The sequence below is a fragment of the Sphaerodactylus townsendi genome, linkage group LG12 (assembly GCF_021028975.2).
Source record: "Sphaerodactylus townsendi isolate TG3544 linkage group LG12, MPM_Stown_v2.3, whole genome shotgun sequence".
NCBI lineage: Eukaryota > Metazoa > Chordata > Lepidosauria > Squamata > Sphaerodactylidae > Sphaerodactylus > Sphaerodactylus townsendi.
Window position 1 is genome coordinate 46,807,812 of NC_059436.1, and position 14,705 is coordinate 46,822,516.

Here is a 14,705-nt window from a genome sequence, read left to right on the forward strand (position 1 = left end):
CTCTGTAGACAAGGACTCCAGTCACACCCAGGCTCTTGACAGATGAAATGGGTATTAATGCCACTTCTTGAGAAATGGTGCAAGGAGTGTATGAAACAGGGAGAATAATTTTTTTTCTAAATTTAAAACAATCAGATTTTTATTTAAATCAGATTTTTAAAATAAAATGCCTTTGAGGAAAAAAATCTATCTAAATATAGTTTTCTATTTAGGATACATTATAGACCAAAGATCATGGAATAAGGATTAGTTTTTAATTGCATAGCATGAGACTGTATATTCACGCCGTGTTTATTTTTGGGAGTAATTGAATTCCACTAATCCGTTCGCAATGTCATGCTCTTCCAGAGGTTTCTGTAAGATTGTTTGGTGCTATTTTTCTAAAAGACATTGTGGATGCTTGGTTTTGCCATTCTGTAAAACTGCCCAAAATAGAATCTGTGCTTTTGTCAAATCAAAGATCTCTGTGAATCTATTCCCAAGTGTGCTGTGTTTAGTATTCTGTATCACTGGATCCATTACTAAACTGGTTGGCTCTTGTGTGGTTAACTAAAGCCATACAAGAAAGAGATGCATAGACAAGGTATTTACGTGCTAAAGGACTTCCTAGACTGGGAATAAACATGATTTTGTCAGATAACCCAAAGGGGAATCCTAAAATGTTGGAATAGAATGTTGAGAGCACCTAGACTAAGGGTGGGCAACCTATTGTGCTCCAGATGTTCATGGACTACAATTCCCATCAGTTGGCCATGCTGGCAGGGGCTGATGGGAACTGTAGTCCATAAACATCTGGAACACAATAGGTTGGCCACCCCTGAGCTAGACCATGGAATCAGGTTGCAAGAAGACCAGACCAGGTGCTCACTTAGCAGACCAGCTGCTCAGGAGCAGCAGCAGCAGAAGGCCATTGCTTTCACATCCTGCACGTGAGCTCCCAAAGGCACTTGGTGGGCCACTGCGAGTAGCAGAGTGCTGGACTAGATGGACTCTGGTCTGATCCAGCAGGCTAGTTCTTATGTTCTTAAGAACCAGTGAAGAGCTCTCTCTTTGGCAAGGTGCAGTGTGCTTCCTTCAGCTGTAACAACAAGAAGAGGTCTAAAAATTCCCTACCAGGACAGAATCTGTGATTGCAACATGAAGCAGACTGAATCTGTCATTCACATGCCTCTACATTGCCCATTTTATAAGACAATCAGGTCCAACTTGCTGCCCCTGTACTCATTAATAAAGAAGGTCTATCAGACCAACAAAAAAATCTGATCTTTTAAACAATGATTCTTCCACTATCTCTGAAATGGTGGCTAAGCACCTGTGTTATGTAATGTCAAAGGCTTTCACAGCCGGATTCAACTGGTTGTTGTGGGTTTTCCGGGCTGTGTGACATTAGTCTGGTAGATCCTGTTCCTAACATTTTGCCTGCATCTGTGGCTGGCATCTTCAGAGATGTATCACAGAGATAAGTTTATTACACACTGTGTCTGTTACAGATGCAGGCAAAACGTTAGGAACAAGATCTACCAGACCACGGCCACACAGCCCGGAAAACCCACAACGATCAACCACCTGTGTTATGACATTAAGTTGCAACCATGATTGTATTACTCTGTGTTCACTACTAATCTGTATTATTTATTATGCCAGTAAAAGGTTTGATGGGAAGTTGCAAGAAACTTGAGGTAGGGCAGCAACTCAAAAGCTATGCAAGCAAGAAAAGTTTGAGTCTGACTTCATGGGTAGGAGGCTGTGGTAGCCCATGTCAGTGATCCGCAAGAAATGTTCTCTGTGGAACAGCTGATTGTCATTTGCATCACCGATTAATTGAAATTACCAAAGCTGACATCATCTGCATCTGAGCCATTCTCTCCCTATTGTGGGGATTGCTTTTTGTTTAGAGAATTGCTGTAGTGTTCTGGGAGCAAAACAGTGCGGAGAGGATGAAACAGATGAATGTTCATCTGTTGAGTGTGGCTGTTTTCTCTCCATGGATGATATGAGTCAAGTCACGAATGAATGACTTTCGAGCATGACTTTTTGTGTCATGGCTGGAGGTTGCCTTTTGGCCAAGACAGAATGCCTTTTGAGTGGGCTGTTGCTGTTCTAAAGTTTGTCACTACTTGCATCTTAAGCTTCTGTGTCATGCATTTACGGGACAATGTAAAATCTTGAATCCAAGAGTGCGCTTACAGATAATGCAGCTTCTTGGCTTCCAACATGGTTGAGGCCTTGGTCATCTTATCACAGTGGTGGCAAACCTATGGCACGGGTGCCAGAGGTGGCACTCAGAGCCCTCTCTGTGGGCACGTGCAAACAGAATCCCCCCCCCAACACATCTAGGCTGACCTGGACCACTGGGCTCGATTATTAGCATTAAACCTAAGACCAAGTTTTGGGGAAGCAGTGTAGGTAACCCTGTTAAGCACTGCTAAACCCCACTGATTTTCATGTCAAGAACTAAAGCACTATCCTTTACCTGGAAGTAAGCTCGGTTGCTGGCAATGGGGCTTGCTTCTGAGTATACCCTCCTAGGGTCGTGATTCACCCATTCAAAGAGTTGCATGGTTGCTTCACAGCAAAGCCACCGACTACCACCGAGCTTACTTCTGAGTAACGCATGCCTCGGAGCCAACCATTTTTTCTAAACTAAAACCTCAGTATTCAGGTTAAATTGCTGTGTTGGCACTTTGTGATAAATAAGTAGGTTTTGGGTTGCAATTTGGGCACTCGGTCTCGAAAAGGTTTGCCATCACTGTCTTATCAGATGGCTTTTGCCTTGGTCTACTAATATACATGTCTACTAATATACATCTCTAATGGTTGTGGCCTTGGTCTACTAATATACATTTCTAATGGTTCTCTCCAACTATTCAACAGCTTTTTATATCATCAGCCATGGACTCTTTCTGGACTGTTTGGCTCAGAAGGCCCTAGGAGTCAATGTTATGTTGGATACAGCCTTTCTAAAATGGGTAGGCATTGGAAGGAATTATGTCTGTTTTGCCCCTTGGTCAGTGGAACACTAGAGTTTTCTCTCATCCCTCATCCTGTTCTGACATATACAGGAAACCTCTGAGAGATCATCCAGAGATTTGGACTACAAGAACATAAGAAAGAGCCTGCTGGATTAGACCAGAGTCCATCTAGTCCAGCATTCTGCTACTCGCAGTGGTCCACCAGATGCCTTTGGGAGCACACGTGCAGGATGTGAAAGCAAGGGCCTGCTGCTGCTGCTCCCGAGCACCTGGTCTGCTAAGGCATTTGCAATCTCAGATGAAGGATGATCAAGATTGGTAGCCGTAGATCGACTTCAAAGAACAGTGTGATGTTTTTCCAAAGAGACACTCCAAATCTTAAAGCAATATTTGCAGTGCTGAAAGATAAGATGGAGAAGTACTGTTGGTGCTGAGCCCATGAAGGGAAGGCCATCTTATAAATTCAATTATTATTATTTAATTTCATTCAATATCACAGCTTCCAGTTCTCTAGCTGGTTGTTATTGGCCTTTCATTTCAACTCGAGCCTCACCCGGAGGCCTGGGACATTGCAGTGTATCGGTGTAGTATTCGTGCAGAAGGCAGGGCTGCCTTCTGAATCTGACAGATGTTGGTTTTGTTGACTTGAAGACTTCAGGTCTGCCCTGGTGTTTTTGGAATGGCACCCAGGGTGCTGATTGCCGCTGGGACAACCTCAGCTGGTTTGTGCCATAGTTGCCGAATTTCAATTTCCAAACTGTGGTATTTAGTGACCTTCTCCATTGAGCCAGAGGACATCTGGGTATTCTTCTGCAACCATTCAGGGAGGCAGAAATATTAATTAACTTTTCAGCTTCCATGGTCTGCTGGAGACGGCCCCCTTCCCCTCCAGTTCTGTTCCTGCCTCTAGGGAGAGCAGAAGTGCTTAGAGACTGTCTTGCTTTTTCTCTTAGTCCTTTCCCTTTGTCTTTAACCGGCTTCTTGCTGCCTTTCTTTGGGAGGGGACTCCATCCTAAGGAGGTCTATTGGCACAAGTTAGATGTCAGAAGGGCACTTAAAGCCTTCTTAATAAGGACTCGTGATTTCAGGAAGCCTGAAGCGTTATTCATTTCGGTAGAGAATCATAATAGGGGGACCAAAATTTCTTTGCAGACTATCAGCAAAGTGTTTTAGAGAATGCATTGCTGAAGCTTATAGGGTATAGAGCAGTGTTTCCCAACCTTTTCAACGTTGTGGTACCCTTGACCTCGCTCTTCATATCTCAGGGTACCCTTGAAGTTAGTTTGATTTCCCCCCCCCCCATTTTTTAGGATTTTTCCCGTTTTTGGCCTGTAGGTGGAGGAGGGACATGCAGGGGGAGGGGAGGGGAAGCCACGTTGACAGCTGTGTTGTTTGTTTGCCTATACTCAGCATGGATTGGGGGGATTTAAAGTGAGAGCTCCCTTTAAATCTAACCCCCTCCCCCAATCCATGCCGAATTTAGGCAAATAAAACAATGCTGTTTTTCAGTGTTGTTTAAAGGGAGCCCATGAGGCTTCCAACCCCCCCTTCAAAATCCATTTGATTCTGGTGTGGGGGGGGGCAGGCAGTAGCATTGTCATGGTACCCCTGGGACGTGCTCATGGCACCCCAGGATACCACGGAACCCTGGTTGAGAATAACTGGTATAGAGACTTGGGAATCACAGCTCCGTACAAAACATGTCGGCCAATGCAGCCTTTAACAACAATGTACCAGTAGAGGAAATCTGTCTCTACCTTCATGAGACACTATAAATGTTTTCAGATGCCAGCTGTGGTCGAAGAGTTTTGGAGCCTATTTTGGGAGAGGACTATGACCCCACCCTATAAAAGATGACGCTGCGTTAGAAGTCACCTATAGCTTTTTATCAAAAAGCGACCTCAAAATTTTCCAAACAATTAAAACTAAGATTGAGAGCGTGGGTTTTCCATCCAAAGCCCGATGTGCAGCGGGTGCAAGTAAAATGAAACTAGCCCCTGCTTCCCGCAGCACAAGGAGGGAAAAATTTTTAGTGACTCCTTTATATTACTACGCCACTGCAATGGAGGCAGCATCCTGGTCCTTCTAAGCAACCCTCTATTGAGCCAACTGGAAAAAACAGGTGCTTATTTACCATTGGATGGAGGGGCTCACAAATGAAATGACCTCTTTTTTTAAAGAAAAAATAGGCTGGCTTGACGTATCTGATTAGGGACAGGTAATGGGACCCTATTTGCTGCTACTAGGGCACGGGCAAACACCATTATAAGCCCTCATGCCCGGCAGAGCCATCTGTTACAGGCACATAAGGGGATTAGTCCTGCCTCGAGGGCTTGATCCAGATTTCTGTCTCAGCTGCCCCCTGGAAGCCCCCACTGCGACTGCTAAAACTCAGTGATTCCGGGAATAACAAATAAGCAAAGCTAAGCAGCATCTTCAAATGGCACAATCTAAATCAGGCCTTTGTGTGCCACGGGGGAATGTTTGCACGCTTGGCCGTAAGGGCTTGACCTTTGCTACTTCCGTCTTTTCAAAGGTATCGCTGTACTAGGAGCTGGATTTCCTTGTGATTTCAGGAACTTAAAGGGAACATAGCCTATTTTACAGAAAATGTGCACGCTGTCTCTGTAACATAAGACAATAGAGCTGCCCTACTACAGCCAGCAATCTGCTTACTATTAATGTTATTGATCTTTATAGCTTGAAAGAAGAAGAAGAGTTGGATTTATATCCCACCTTTCTCTCCGGTAAGGAGATTCAAAGGGGCTGACAAACTCCTTTCCCTTCCCTGCTCACAACAAACACCCTGTGAGGTAGGTGAGGCTGAGAGAGCTCAGGAGATCTGTGACTAGCTTAAGGTCACCCAGCCGACATGTGTTGGAGTGTACAGGTTAACCTGAATTCTCCAGATAGGCCTCCACAGCTCAGGTGGCAGAGCAGGGAATCAAATCCAGTCCCTCCAGATTAGAGTACACCTGCTCTTAACCACTACGCCACTGCTGCTCCACTACATGGAGACTTCATTACAATTTTATTTGAATTAAAACTGGCTTATAGTTATACTTGTCCACTGGAACGTATTCAAATTTAACTGCACTGTCGTGGCTTGGCTGCTGATTTCTTGAGAGTCAGTCAGTTTCCGTTCTTCTCTCTGTCATTGTTTCTCCCATTTTCAGCCTCCTCTACAGCATTGCAGCCTTCTGATTTCTTTGGTTAGTTTCCAAAGCATAGTTCAGATGTTGCCATTGAATCATGGTTTGGACAGTCCCTCGAGCTTATATGCTCCTTTCCTTTCCATGCTCTGATTCTCTCCTTCACTTCCTGGTTTGCTGGGATCGTAGTTTGCCAAGCCATCCAACGAGTAGATAACAAGACGTGGTCACAGTGTTCTTTTCAGGCCCAGCTCATGTACTCCTCTGCACGTTGGTACTTATTCCATGAACAAATGTGTTGACTTATGCCAGAACTTGTATATTTTCGTTAGGAGAAGAGGAGTTTGGATTTATATCCCCCCTTTCTCTCCTGCAGGAGACTGAAAGGGGCTTACAATCTCCTTGCCCTTCCCCCCTCACAACAAACACCCTGTGAGATAGGTGGGGCTGAGAGAGCTCTGAGAAGCTGTGACTAGCCCAAGGTCACCCAGCTGGCATGTGTGGGAGTGTACAGGCTAATCTGAATTCCCCAGATAAGCCTCCACAGCTCAGGTGGCAGAGCTGGGAATCAAACCCGGTTCCTCCAGATTAGATACATGAGCTCTTAACCTCCTACGCCACTGCTGCTCCTACGCCACTGTTAGAGTGTATATGGTCACGCAGACTGATCAAAAATATAAGGCTTCCATAGATGATACTCCACCGCTGCTAAAATAGCCAAATTTAACAAGGCAGATAAAAATAAATGTTGGAAATGCAAAAAGAAAGTGGACTCCTTCATCCACCTGTGGTGGGAATGCCGTCAAATACGAACCTTTTGGAATAAGATCATTGACACTCTAGATAAAATATGTCGTACAAAAATAGAAAGACGTCCTGAAACGATTCTTCTACGGATGTCCAGTAACAAAGTAATAATTAACAACATTAACTTATTCCTTTATTTAGTAACAATTGCAAAAATAGAGGTCGCAAAAATATGGAACTCAAGTGACGTACCAAAATGGGAAGAATGGGAAAAGAAAATAACATCCGTAATGTCTATTGACAGACTGACTTGGAAAATAAGAAACAATCCCGAAAAATTTAATAAAAAATGGGACTTGTTAATAAAATATTTAAATAAATAAGGGAATATAATTGGTTCGCGAAATGTTGTCGATACTTACAAAGTGTATATTTTATGGAATGTTGGGTTTAATGTATAGGACTTGGTGTACTATTTTAATGGCAAGATAACTCCTTCTTTTGATTTCCCTCGTTTCAATTCTGTTCACGCTAATGCATTTATAATTTATATATTCATATATATAATTCATATATGTACTCTACAGATATGCTGAATTGATTGTACAGAATTGAATGAGTTTACTGTAATGATTGAAAAGATTAAATAAACACGTATTAATATATATAAGACTTCTGGGAATGAAGAAGTGATACCAAGCAAACCATTAGTGAATCTCAGTCATAAGCTGGAACTTATGGCCTGACCATCGTCTAATCTATTTTTTGTTCCTTGAGCACAGAGTAAACTTTTAAAAATTGGACACATCTATTTCTGTCTTCTAATTTAGCCTGAAACCTGGTTGCCTTGTAATCTTGTTCGGGCCGCGCCGCCGCCGCTCGTTTTCTCCCTCTGTCTTCTGACCTTGCTCCTGGCACCTTATGGGTTTCTGTGTTCTCTTTCTTTAATTGCACCCTCGGTGGTGCTTCCAGTCTCACCCAGGTCAGCTTTCAGATACCCTCCTTATAATTTTCTTCTTTAAACGCAGGAGAAGGACAGGCAAAATAATACACCACGCGTAACCCAGACCTTATGGTTGCGGTATGAATCTTATTTCTGGAATTCCACTTTAAAAATCCTGGGCGACTGCCCATACCACCAAAAAAGAACTAAGGCCCCATGTTTTGGGAGTGTCCCCTTGCATCCCTGGATATCAGTGACGCTACAGCCCTTGGTATTTGGTTGCTCTGCTCAGGCAGTCCTGCAATGGGATGTGAGCAGAGGTGGGATCCAGCAGGTTCTCACAGGTTCCCGAGAGTAGGTTACTAATTATTTGTGTGTGCCGAGAGGGGGTTACTAATTGGTGATTTTGCCACATGATTTTTGCCTTAGTTACGCCCCTCCTCTCAGCAGTAGCGCGCAGAACTTGAAGCAGTCTAGCAGAAGGTGCACTGGTATGCATGGCAGCCTGCGCCTGCGTGCATTCGTTTCCCGCCCAAGGACCGGCGCAGTGGCTGCGTCCTTGCCACAGCCCTGCCCAGGAATGCCCCACCCCCAGAATGCCCAGCCATGCCCCCGTCATGCCTCTCCCTACCCCCATTGGCGCTACGCCACAGTTTGAATCCCACCACCATAGGAACCTGTTACTAAAATGTTTGGATCCCACCACTGGATGTGAGGCACTAAGTTGCAACAAAAACTCCTTAGGAACATCACCTGCAACCAAGTCCATTGTCCAGCTCTCTTAGGGGGACCTGAAGCTCCTCACCCAACCATCCTTCATTGTTTTTTTTTTCTTATCTTTCCGCAGGGGCGGAGCAAGGGGGAACTGAGCCCAGGACATGTGTGTCCCCTGTGCCCCTGACATGCCCACACCCCCGAACACCCCCAAAATGCCCACGCCCCCGCACTGGCATGTGCCCGGGGCAAGACACCCTACCTCACCCCCTGGGCACTACGTCACTGTCCTGCCATCAATTCACATCTGATTTGTCGTAACCCCTGGGGAGGTTTTCAAGGCAAGAGATGTACAGAGATGTGGTTTGCTATTGCCAGCCTCCACGTCATAGCTCTGGCATTCCTTAGAGGTCTCTGCTTTTGGCAAAACCCACAAGACACTCTGTAATAAATGGGGAGCACAGGCTGATAAAAGGGGCTTGTCACCTGTGGCAAATAATAGCATTAGAAGTAGTAAGCATGGAAGCTTCTTCTAGCAAATCAGGGTATCTTTGTGTGACGAGGACCTAATATAGACAGTTTGCCCACGTGTACCTATTACAGCTTTGAGAAAGTGACAAATTTCTGTGGATTTATTATTTGTGTGGCTGGTGAGACAGGAAAGCCCTCTTTGGGCGATTCCGCACATGAGTAAAATAGGTTCGACCCAGTTCCCTGAGAAGGGTACTGACCTAGGTCGAAGCCACTGTTGTTCCCCACTGCAACCAGCTTGATCCCAGGTCGGAGGCCGGAATCATCCCGTGCCTCTTCGCCGCTCCATTCCGATTGGCTACTGTTCTACGGCCATGTTCTGTCTATCCCCACACACATTATTTAAAAAACTGCCACAGGAATGGAGGGACGAAGGTGGCGTTTTTTTATTGGGCAGCTGTACCCATGCCCGAAACACTCAGCTGTGATTGACTGAATGGGGGACTCCTGGCACCAGAGATTCCGCACTTTACTGGAATCGAGCTGAGTTCGAGCGTGGTTCCCTGAAAAAGTAGTAGTTCCCAACTGGAGTTGGAAATTTGACTGTTGCACGGGGCGAAGCTGGTACAAAACCACGTTGATCCCAGTGGTTGTGCGGAGCACTTAGGTCGAACACAGCTCGAACTTAGGTCGATAACGCAAGTGCGGAATCAACCTTTGTCTACCGAAGCTCTCAGTACAGTAACGGAATATTCAAATGATGGAAGCGGAGCATTCGCAGGCAGGGGTTACAGCTTTTTCTTCCTGGCATGGCTGATTCCATTAACTTGTGTTATCCCTGGGGTGGGGCGGGGGGAGTTGCTTTAAATTATTGAAGCACACTCTTATCTGGTGCCTCCCTGATGCTGTTTCCCTTCCACTCTGTTCTCTCCCGCTGTGCTCTTTAAAGGGTAAGCCAGTGGCTGCAGATAATTCCTGCTCAAGATCATCTCACCTTTTTCTTCTTTCCCCTTGTTATCCCCTCTGAGTTACAAGTTAAGAACTTAATTGCCTTTGGGTTGAGGAATGACCAAGTATGATAGATAGATCAAGCTAACCTTCCTGGATCAGTACGTTGCATCCCCCCTCCCCGTTGCACTTACTACGCGCTCTTAATATCTTCATTCTAAAAAAGGATTTGTTCCGCCCGTTATTCATCCCATCCCCGATGGATCTTGAAGCCCTCCGTTGCCTTCAGTTAAGGCACTGCTAAACATTTTCACTTCTTTTCAATTCGTACACCTCAGCCTTAGATCTCAAGGGCTTTCCCCCAGTGGTGGGATCCAAAAAATTTAGTAACAGGTTCCCATGGTGGTGGGATTCAAACAGTGGCATAGCGCCAATGGGGCTGGGTGGGGCACGACGGGGGCGTGGCTGGGCATTCCGGGGGCGGGGCATTAATAATTTCTCTTACTGTAAAAAACTCTTACTGTTAAAAAAAGTTCCTAATTTCCATCTGGTATCTTTCTGTCCATCATTTAAACTCATTATAGCAAGTCCTATCGTCTACTGCCAACAGAAACAACGACTTCTCCTCTAATTGACTGCCTGTCAAATACTAATACTTTCAAATACTTAATTTTGTTTCTAGAAATCAAAAGAAGGATACTTTCCTTAAACAAGGAACTTTACCATATTTCTAAAACATGTTTTTAAAACAGCCCAACAGGGAGAATTATCCCGTTTTCTATCTTTGCTAGCCAGCCACATAGGAAACAACAGGACTTCATGATTTTTGGACCTAATGGAATTTCTAACGGAAAAGCAGACCCAATTAGTAACCCCCTCTCGGCACACACAAATAATTAGTAACCCACTCTCGGGAACTGGTGAGAACCTGCTGGATCCCACCTCTGCTTCCCCCGGTGTGCCTTCTGTCTCTTCTTTTGCCCTTCCCACCCCCTTGTTTGCGCTACTCATCATGTCATTTTTTGCCACTTCTCTCCCCCATCCTCCACTCCAACATGCATTTCAAGTTGGGCTTGCTGCAGGTAATATGTGTGAGAGATGTGCCCATGCATCACTCCTGCAAGGGACTCAGTGGCGTTGCGCCGGTGGGGCGGGGGGCTGTGCAACACACCTGGCGCGTGCCAGGACTGGTGCGTTCCAAGGCTGGCGTAACAGGCAAGAGCGTGGCAAGGGTGCATGTGTGCCCCGGGCACAGTTCCCCCTCGCTCGGGCCCTGAACGGACTTCAGCTTTACTTGATTCCACCTTCAGTTTTCTATAGGTAATGCTGCTAGAATTAGGTGAGGGGAGCCTTGTTCCTCTGGGGCGCCAGAAAGCCAGGCAAAGTGCTTTTGGTTTGCAGCTGTCGTTTGAGCAGGGAACTGGGAAATATGAGTTTGTGCGTATCACTGTTTCTCAATATAACCTACCTTCAATCTTTCTGGTCTGTAACAGGAGAAAAGGTGAGGGGAAATGTGAAGAATGGGGGTGGAGAACCGTGGAGAACAGAACAGAGACTATTCATGGCTCCTTTATGTTAACAAAACCATGCAAGATGCGTTTGTGTGAAGTCTGGATTGAATATGGGGTGGGAGACCAGAGGGGACTGGGCATGTGGCACTGTGGCCCCAGTTACTCCTGTTCCTTCTCCCACTGCGTTCTTTTTAAAGTTTTCACTGTACTGAAAAAGCACAGGGGGATACAAGACGTCCTGGGGGTGCCGCGTGCCTGATTCGCATGGGGGCCGTGGCGTAGCACCAAGGGAGAAGGGGGGTGCAACGCACCAGGCGTGCACCGGGGCAGGGGCATTTGGGGGCATGGTAGGGGTGCGCACATGCCCCGGGTGCAGTTCCCCCTCGCTCTGGCCCTGCATGGGGGCCTCATGGCAATTTTTAAAGAACTACCAATGCTTTTAAAATGGTATCAGCAGCCACAGTGTAGATCTGTGCCCATGGTCACTCATAGTTGAGCTCTCAGTAGGAGAGGCTTTCCCCCGCATGACACAGGGGTTCCAAGCAGTGCCTGCAATCAGAAACACAATCATGGTGTGGTGGCAGTTGTGCATTTAACTAACCTGGCTAGTAGGGTTGTATGTTGTATTGGCTTTTGCCCTCTGTTCTTTAATTCAGATATAATTTGCTGACACACTCCCTGTAACAGAGTAGGATATTCTATAAACAAACTATACAGGTGTTAAGGGAGCAGCAGCGGCATAGTGGTTAAGAGCAGGTGCACTCTAATCTGGAGAACCGGGTTTGATTCCCTGCTCTGCCGCCTGAGCTGTGGAGGCTTAACTGGGGAACTAGATTAACCTGTGCTCTCCAACACACTCCAGCTGGGTGACCTTGGGCTACGCACAGTTCTTCTGAGCTCTCTCAGCCCCCCTACCTCACAGGGTGTTTGGTGTGGGGGGGGGGAGGGAAAGGAGATTGTAAGCCCCCTTTGAGTCTCCTTACAAGAGAGAAAGGGGTGGGGGGTATAAGTCCAAAACTCTTCTTCTTCTTTATAAAACTGAAGATGAACTTTTAAACTTAGTATCCGACTTGTTTTTTAATGGATTTTTTTAAATTGAGTAGGATGACTCCTTTTAGTCTCCTCTGCTCTCTAAGTATGAATCACATCCATTGGCAGGTTATAGGAAAGGGTGTGTTCTTCCAAGACAAAATGAAGGTCAGAATATTTCTGGTCTCTAAAATCTGTGGGAGATGATGGCTGTGCTCACAGGCTGCCGGGGGATATGGGCAGTGGTGGGATTCAGCTGGTGGCTAATTTTTTATCTAGTTCAGATTACTGGTTGTAATCCCACCACTGAGTCCTTTCGGAACCGGTTGTTAAATTATTTGAATCCCACCACTGGATATGGGCGGCAGATAGCAGCAGCACATCATCCCAAAAGGAGGCAGAGTGGACTCCCCACCATTGCTGCAAAGAGTATTGGTTGGCCTTTACAATAAGTTCCTGTCTCCCAAGGATTGAACATCACTGCAAATTGCACAAGGAACAGCCCCTTTGCAGAATGAGGGTGACACGTAGCACCTGAGGATGACTTCACTGTATCCCCCAGTTCCTCTCCCTTCATCTACAGGTCCTTATTTGTTCATGCTGTTAGATTTGTTCTAGCTGCTCATGCAAAGAAATGCATTCTGCAAACTGAATGTACAAAACTCCCGGGTGAACAATCGGCATAATCCAGCGTTGCTTCTGACTGGGGAAACTTGACGCTCTTCTTGTCCGATCTATTCTGTAAATGGAAACTGCAGGCTGGGGGATCCGTAAGCCGAAGCATGATTTAGCATTTTCTCCCTTTTGTTCTTGTGCCCCACAGAGAAGAGGTTCAGGAAAACTGTGTGCGCTGGAAGAAGAAATTCACCTTTGTCTGCAAAATGAGCGCCAACCCTGCCACTGGTCTCCTAGATCCCTGTATCTGCCGTGTGTCTGTCCGCAAGGTGAGCATTCTTTGTCCGCTTCATCCTTTGATCTGGCCTCTGTTTAGGGAAACGTAACTGTGCCAATAAACGTAACTGTGTCCCCGCCACGTCCCCAGAATGCCTACACTCTGCCCATGCATGGGGCGTGCATGGGGCAAGATGCCCCGCCCCGTCACCTGACAACTACGCCACTGCAGTGACATTACTATTAAGATAGGGATGTCAAAGAGGCCAGCTGACTTGCATTTAGAGAGTCTGTTCTAGTTATCTGCAGAGTCCCCCAAGCCACCATTTTGGCGTTAGTTCTGATTAGACTGCACCTCTCACCCACTATGTCCTTGCCACCCTTGTTCCTAAACTGCAGAGAGCTCAGCACTTACACTAGTCACGCCCCTCCCAGGCCTGTGGTTTCCTCCAAGAAATCTGAGGTGGCAGGTGTGCCTCTCTTCTCGCTCTGAAGAGGAGGGCATCTCAATCTGGGTGATTCCCACCAGTTGCTCAAGGAGGCAGGATTGATTTTTTTTTTTGCTTCATGTCTCCTGCGTGGAAGCCTCTTGAGCCCAGTTTGTTTCCTGCCTCGAATAGGGAGAGCAGCTGGGAAATAGCTCTGTCCATCAGCTACATATCATTTTCATCCCATTGGTTCTTTTTCATTTTTCTTTTGACTCGTTTTCTTACCTTCTACAGCTCTAGGGAGAGTTTTTCACTCTCCCAGTCATTCTTTACATCCAACCTATTTTTGTATTCTTTTGCATCCCGTCTCTTTCCTGCTTGTTTCTTTTCTCCTTCCAGAAAGCCAGCATGGCGTAGTGGTTAAGAGCAGGTGCACTCTAATCTGGAGGTACCGGGTTTGATTCCCCGCTCTGCCACCTGGGTTGTGGAGGCTTATCTGGGGAATTCAGATTAGCCTGGGCACTCCAACACATGCCAGCTGGGTGACCTTGGGCTAGTCACAGTTCTTCAGAGCTCTCTCAGCCCCACCCACCTCACAAGGTGTTTGTTGTGAGGGGGGAAGGGAAAGGAGTTTGTAAGCCCCTTTAAGTCTTCTTACAGGAGAGAAAGGGGGGATATAAATCCAACTATCTTTTCCCTTCTCCTTCTTCTTCTTCTTCTCCTCCTCCTCCTCCTCAGCATTCCCAGCAAGACAATAGATCCATTTACCGTTATTCTGTCCACAGCCCAACCATGCCAAACAAAAAACTTGGCGCACATTAGATATACAAAGGGCCCTCAGGATATACATCCGACATACACAGCCTATCAGGAAAAAAAAACCTTCATTTTCATTTCCT

At 46.1% G+C, this 14,705-nt stretch overlaps 1 protein-coding gene across 1 annotated transcript in view; it reads left to right on the forward strand.

The window, feature by feature from the left end:
- Window positions 1-14,705, forward strand: part of FAM102A (family with sequence similarity 102 member A) — a 75,268-nt gene that overhangs the window by 30,906 nt on the left and 29,657 nt on the right. Inside the window, 1 exon segment of the mRNA XM_048513085.1 lies at window positions 13,311-13,431. Coding sequence (XP_048369042.1) covers window positions 13,311-13,431 — 121 coding nt within the window.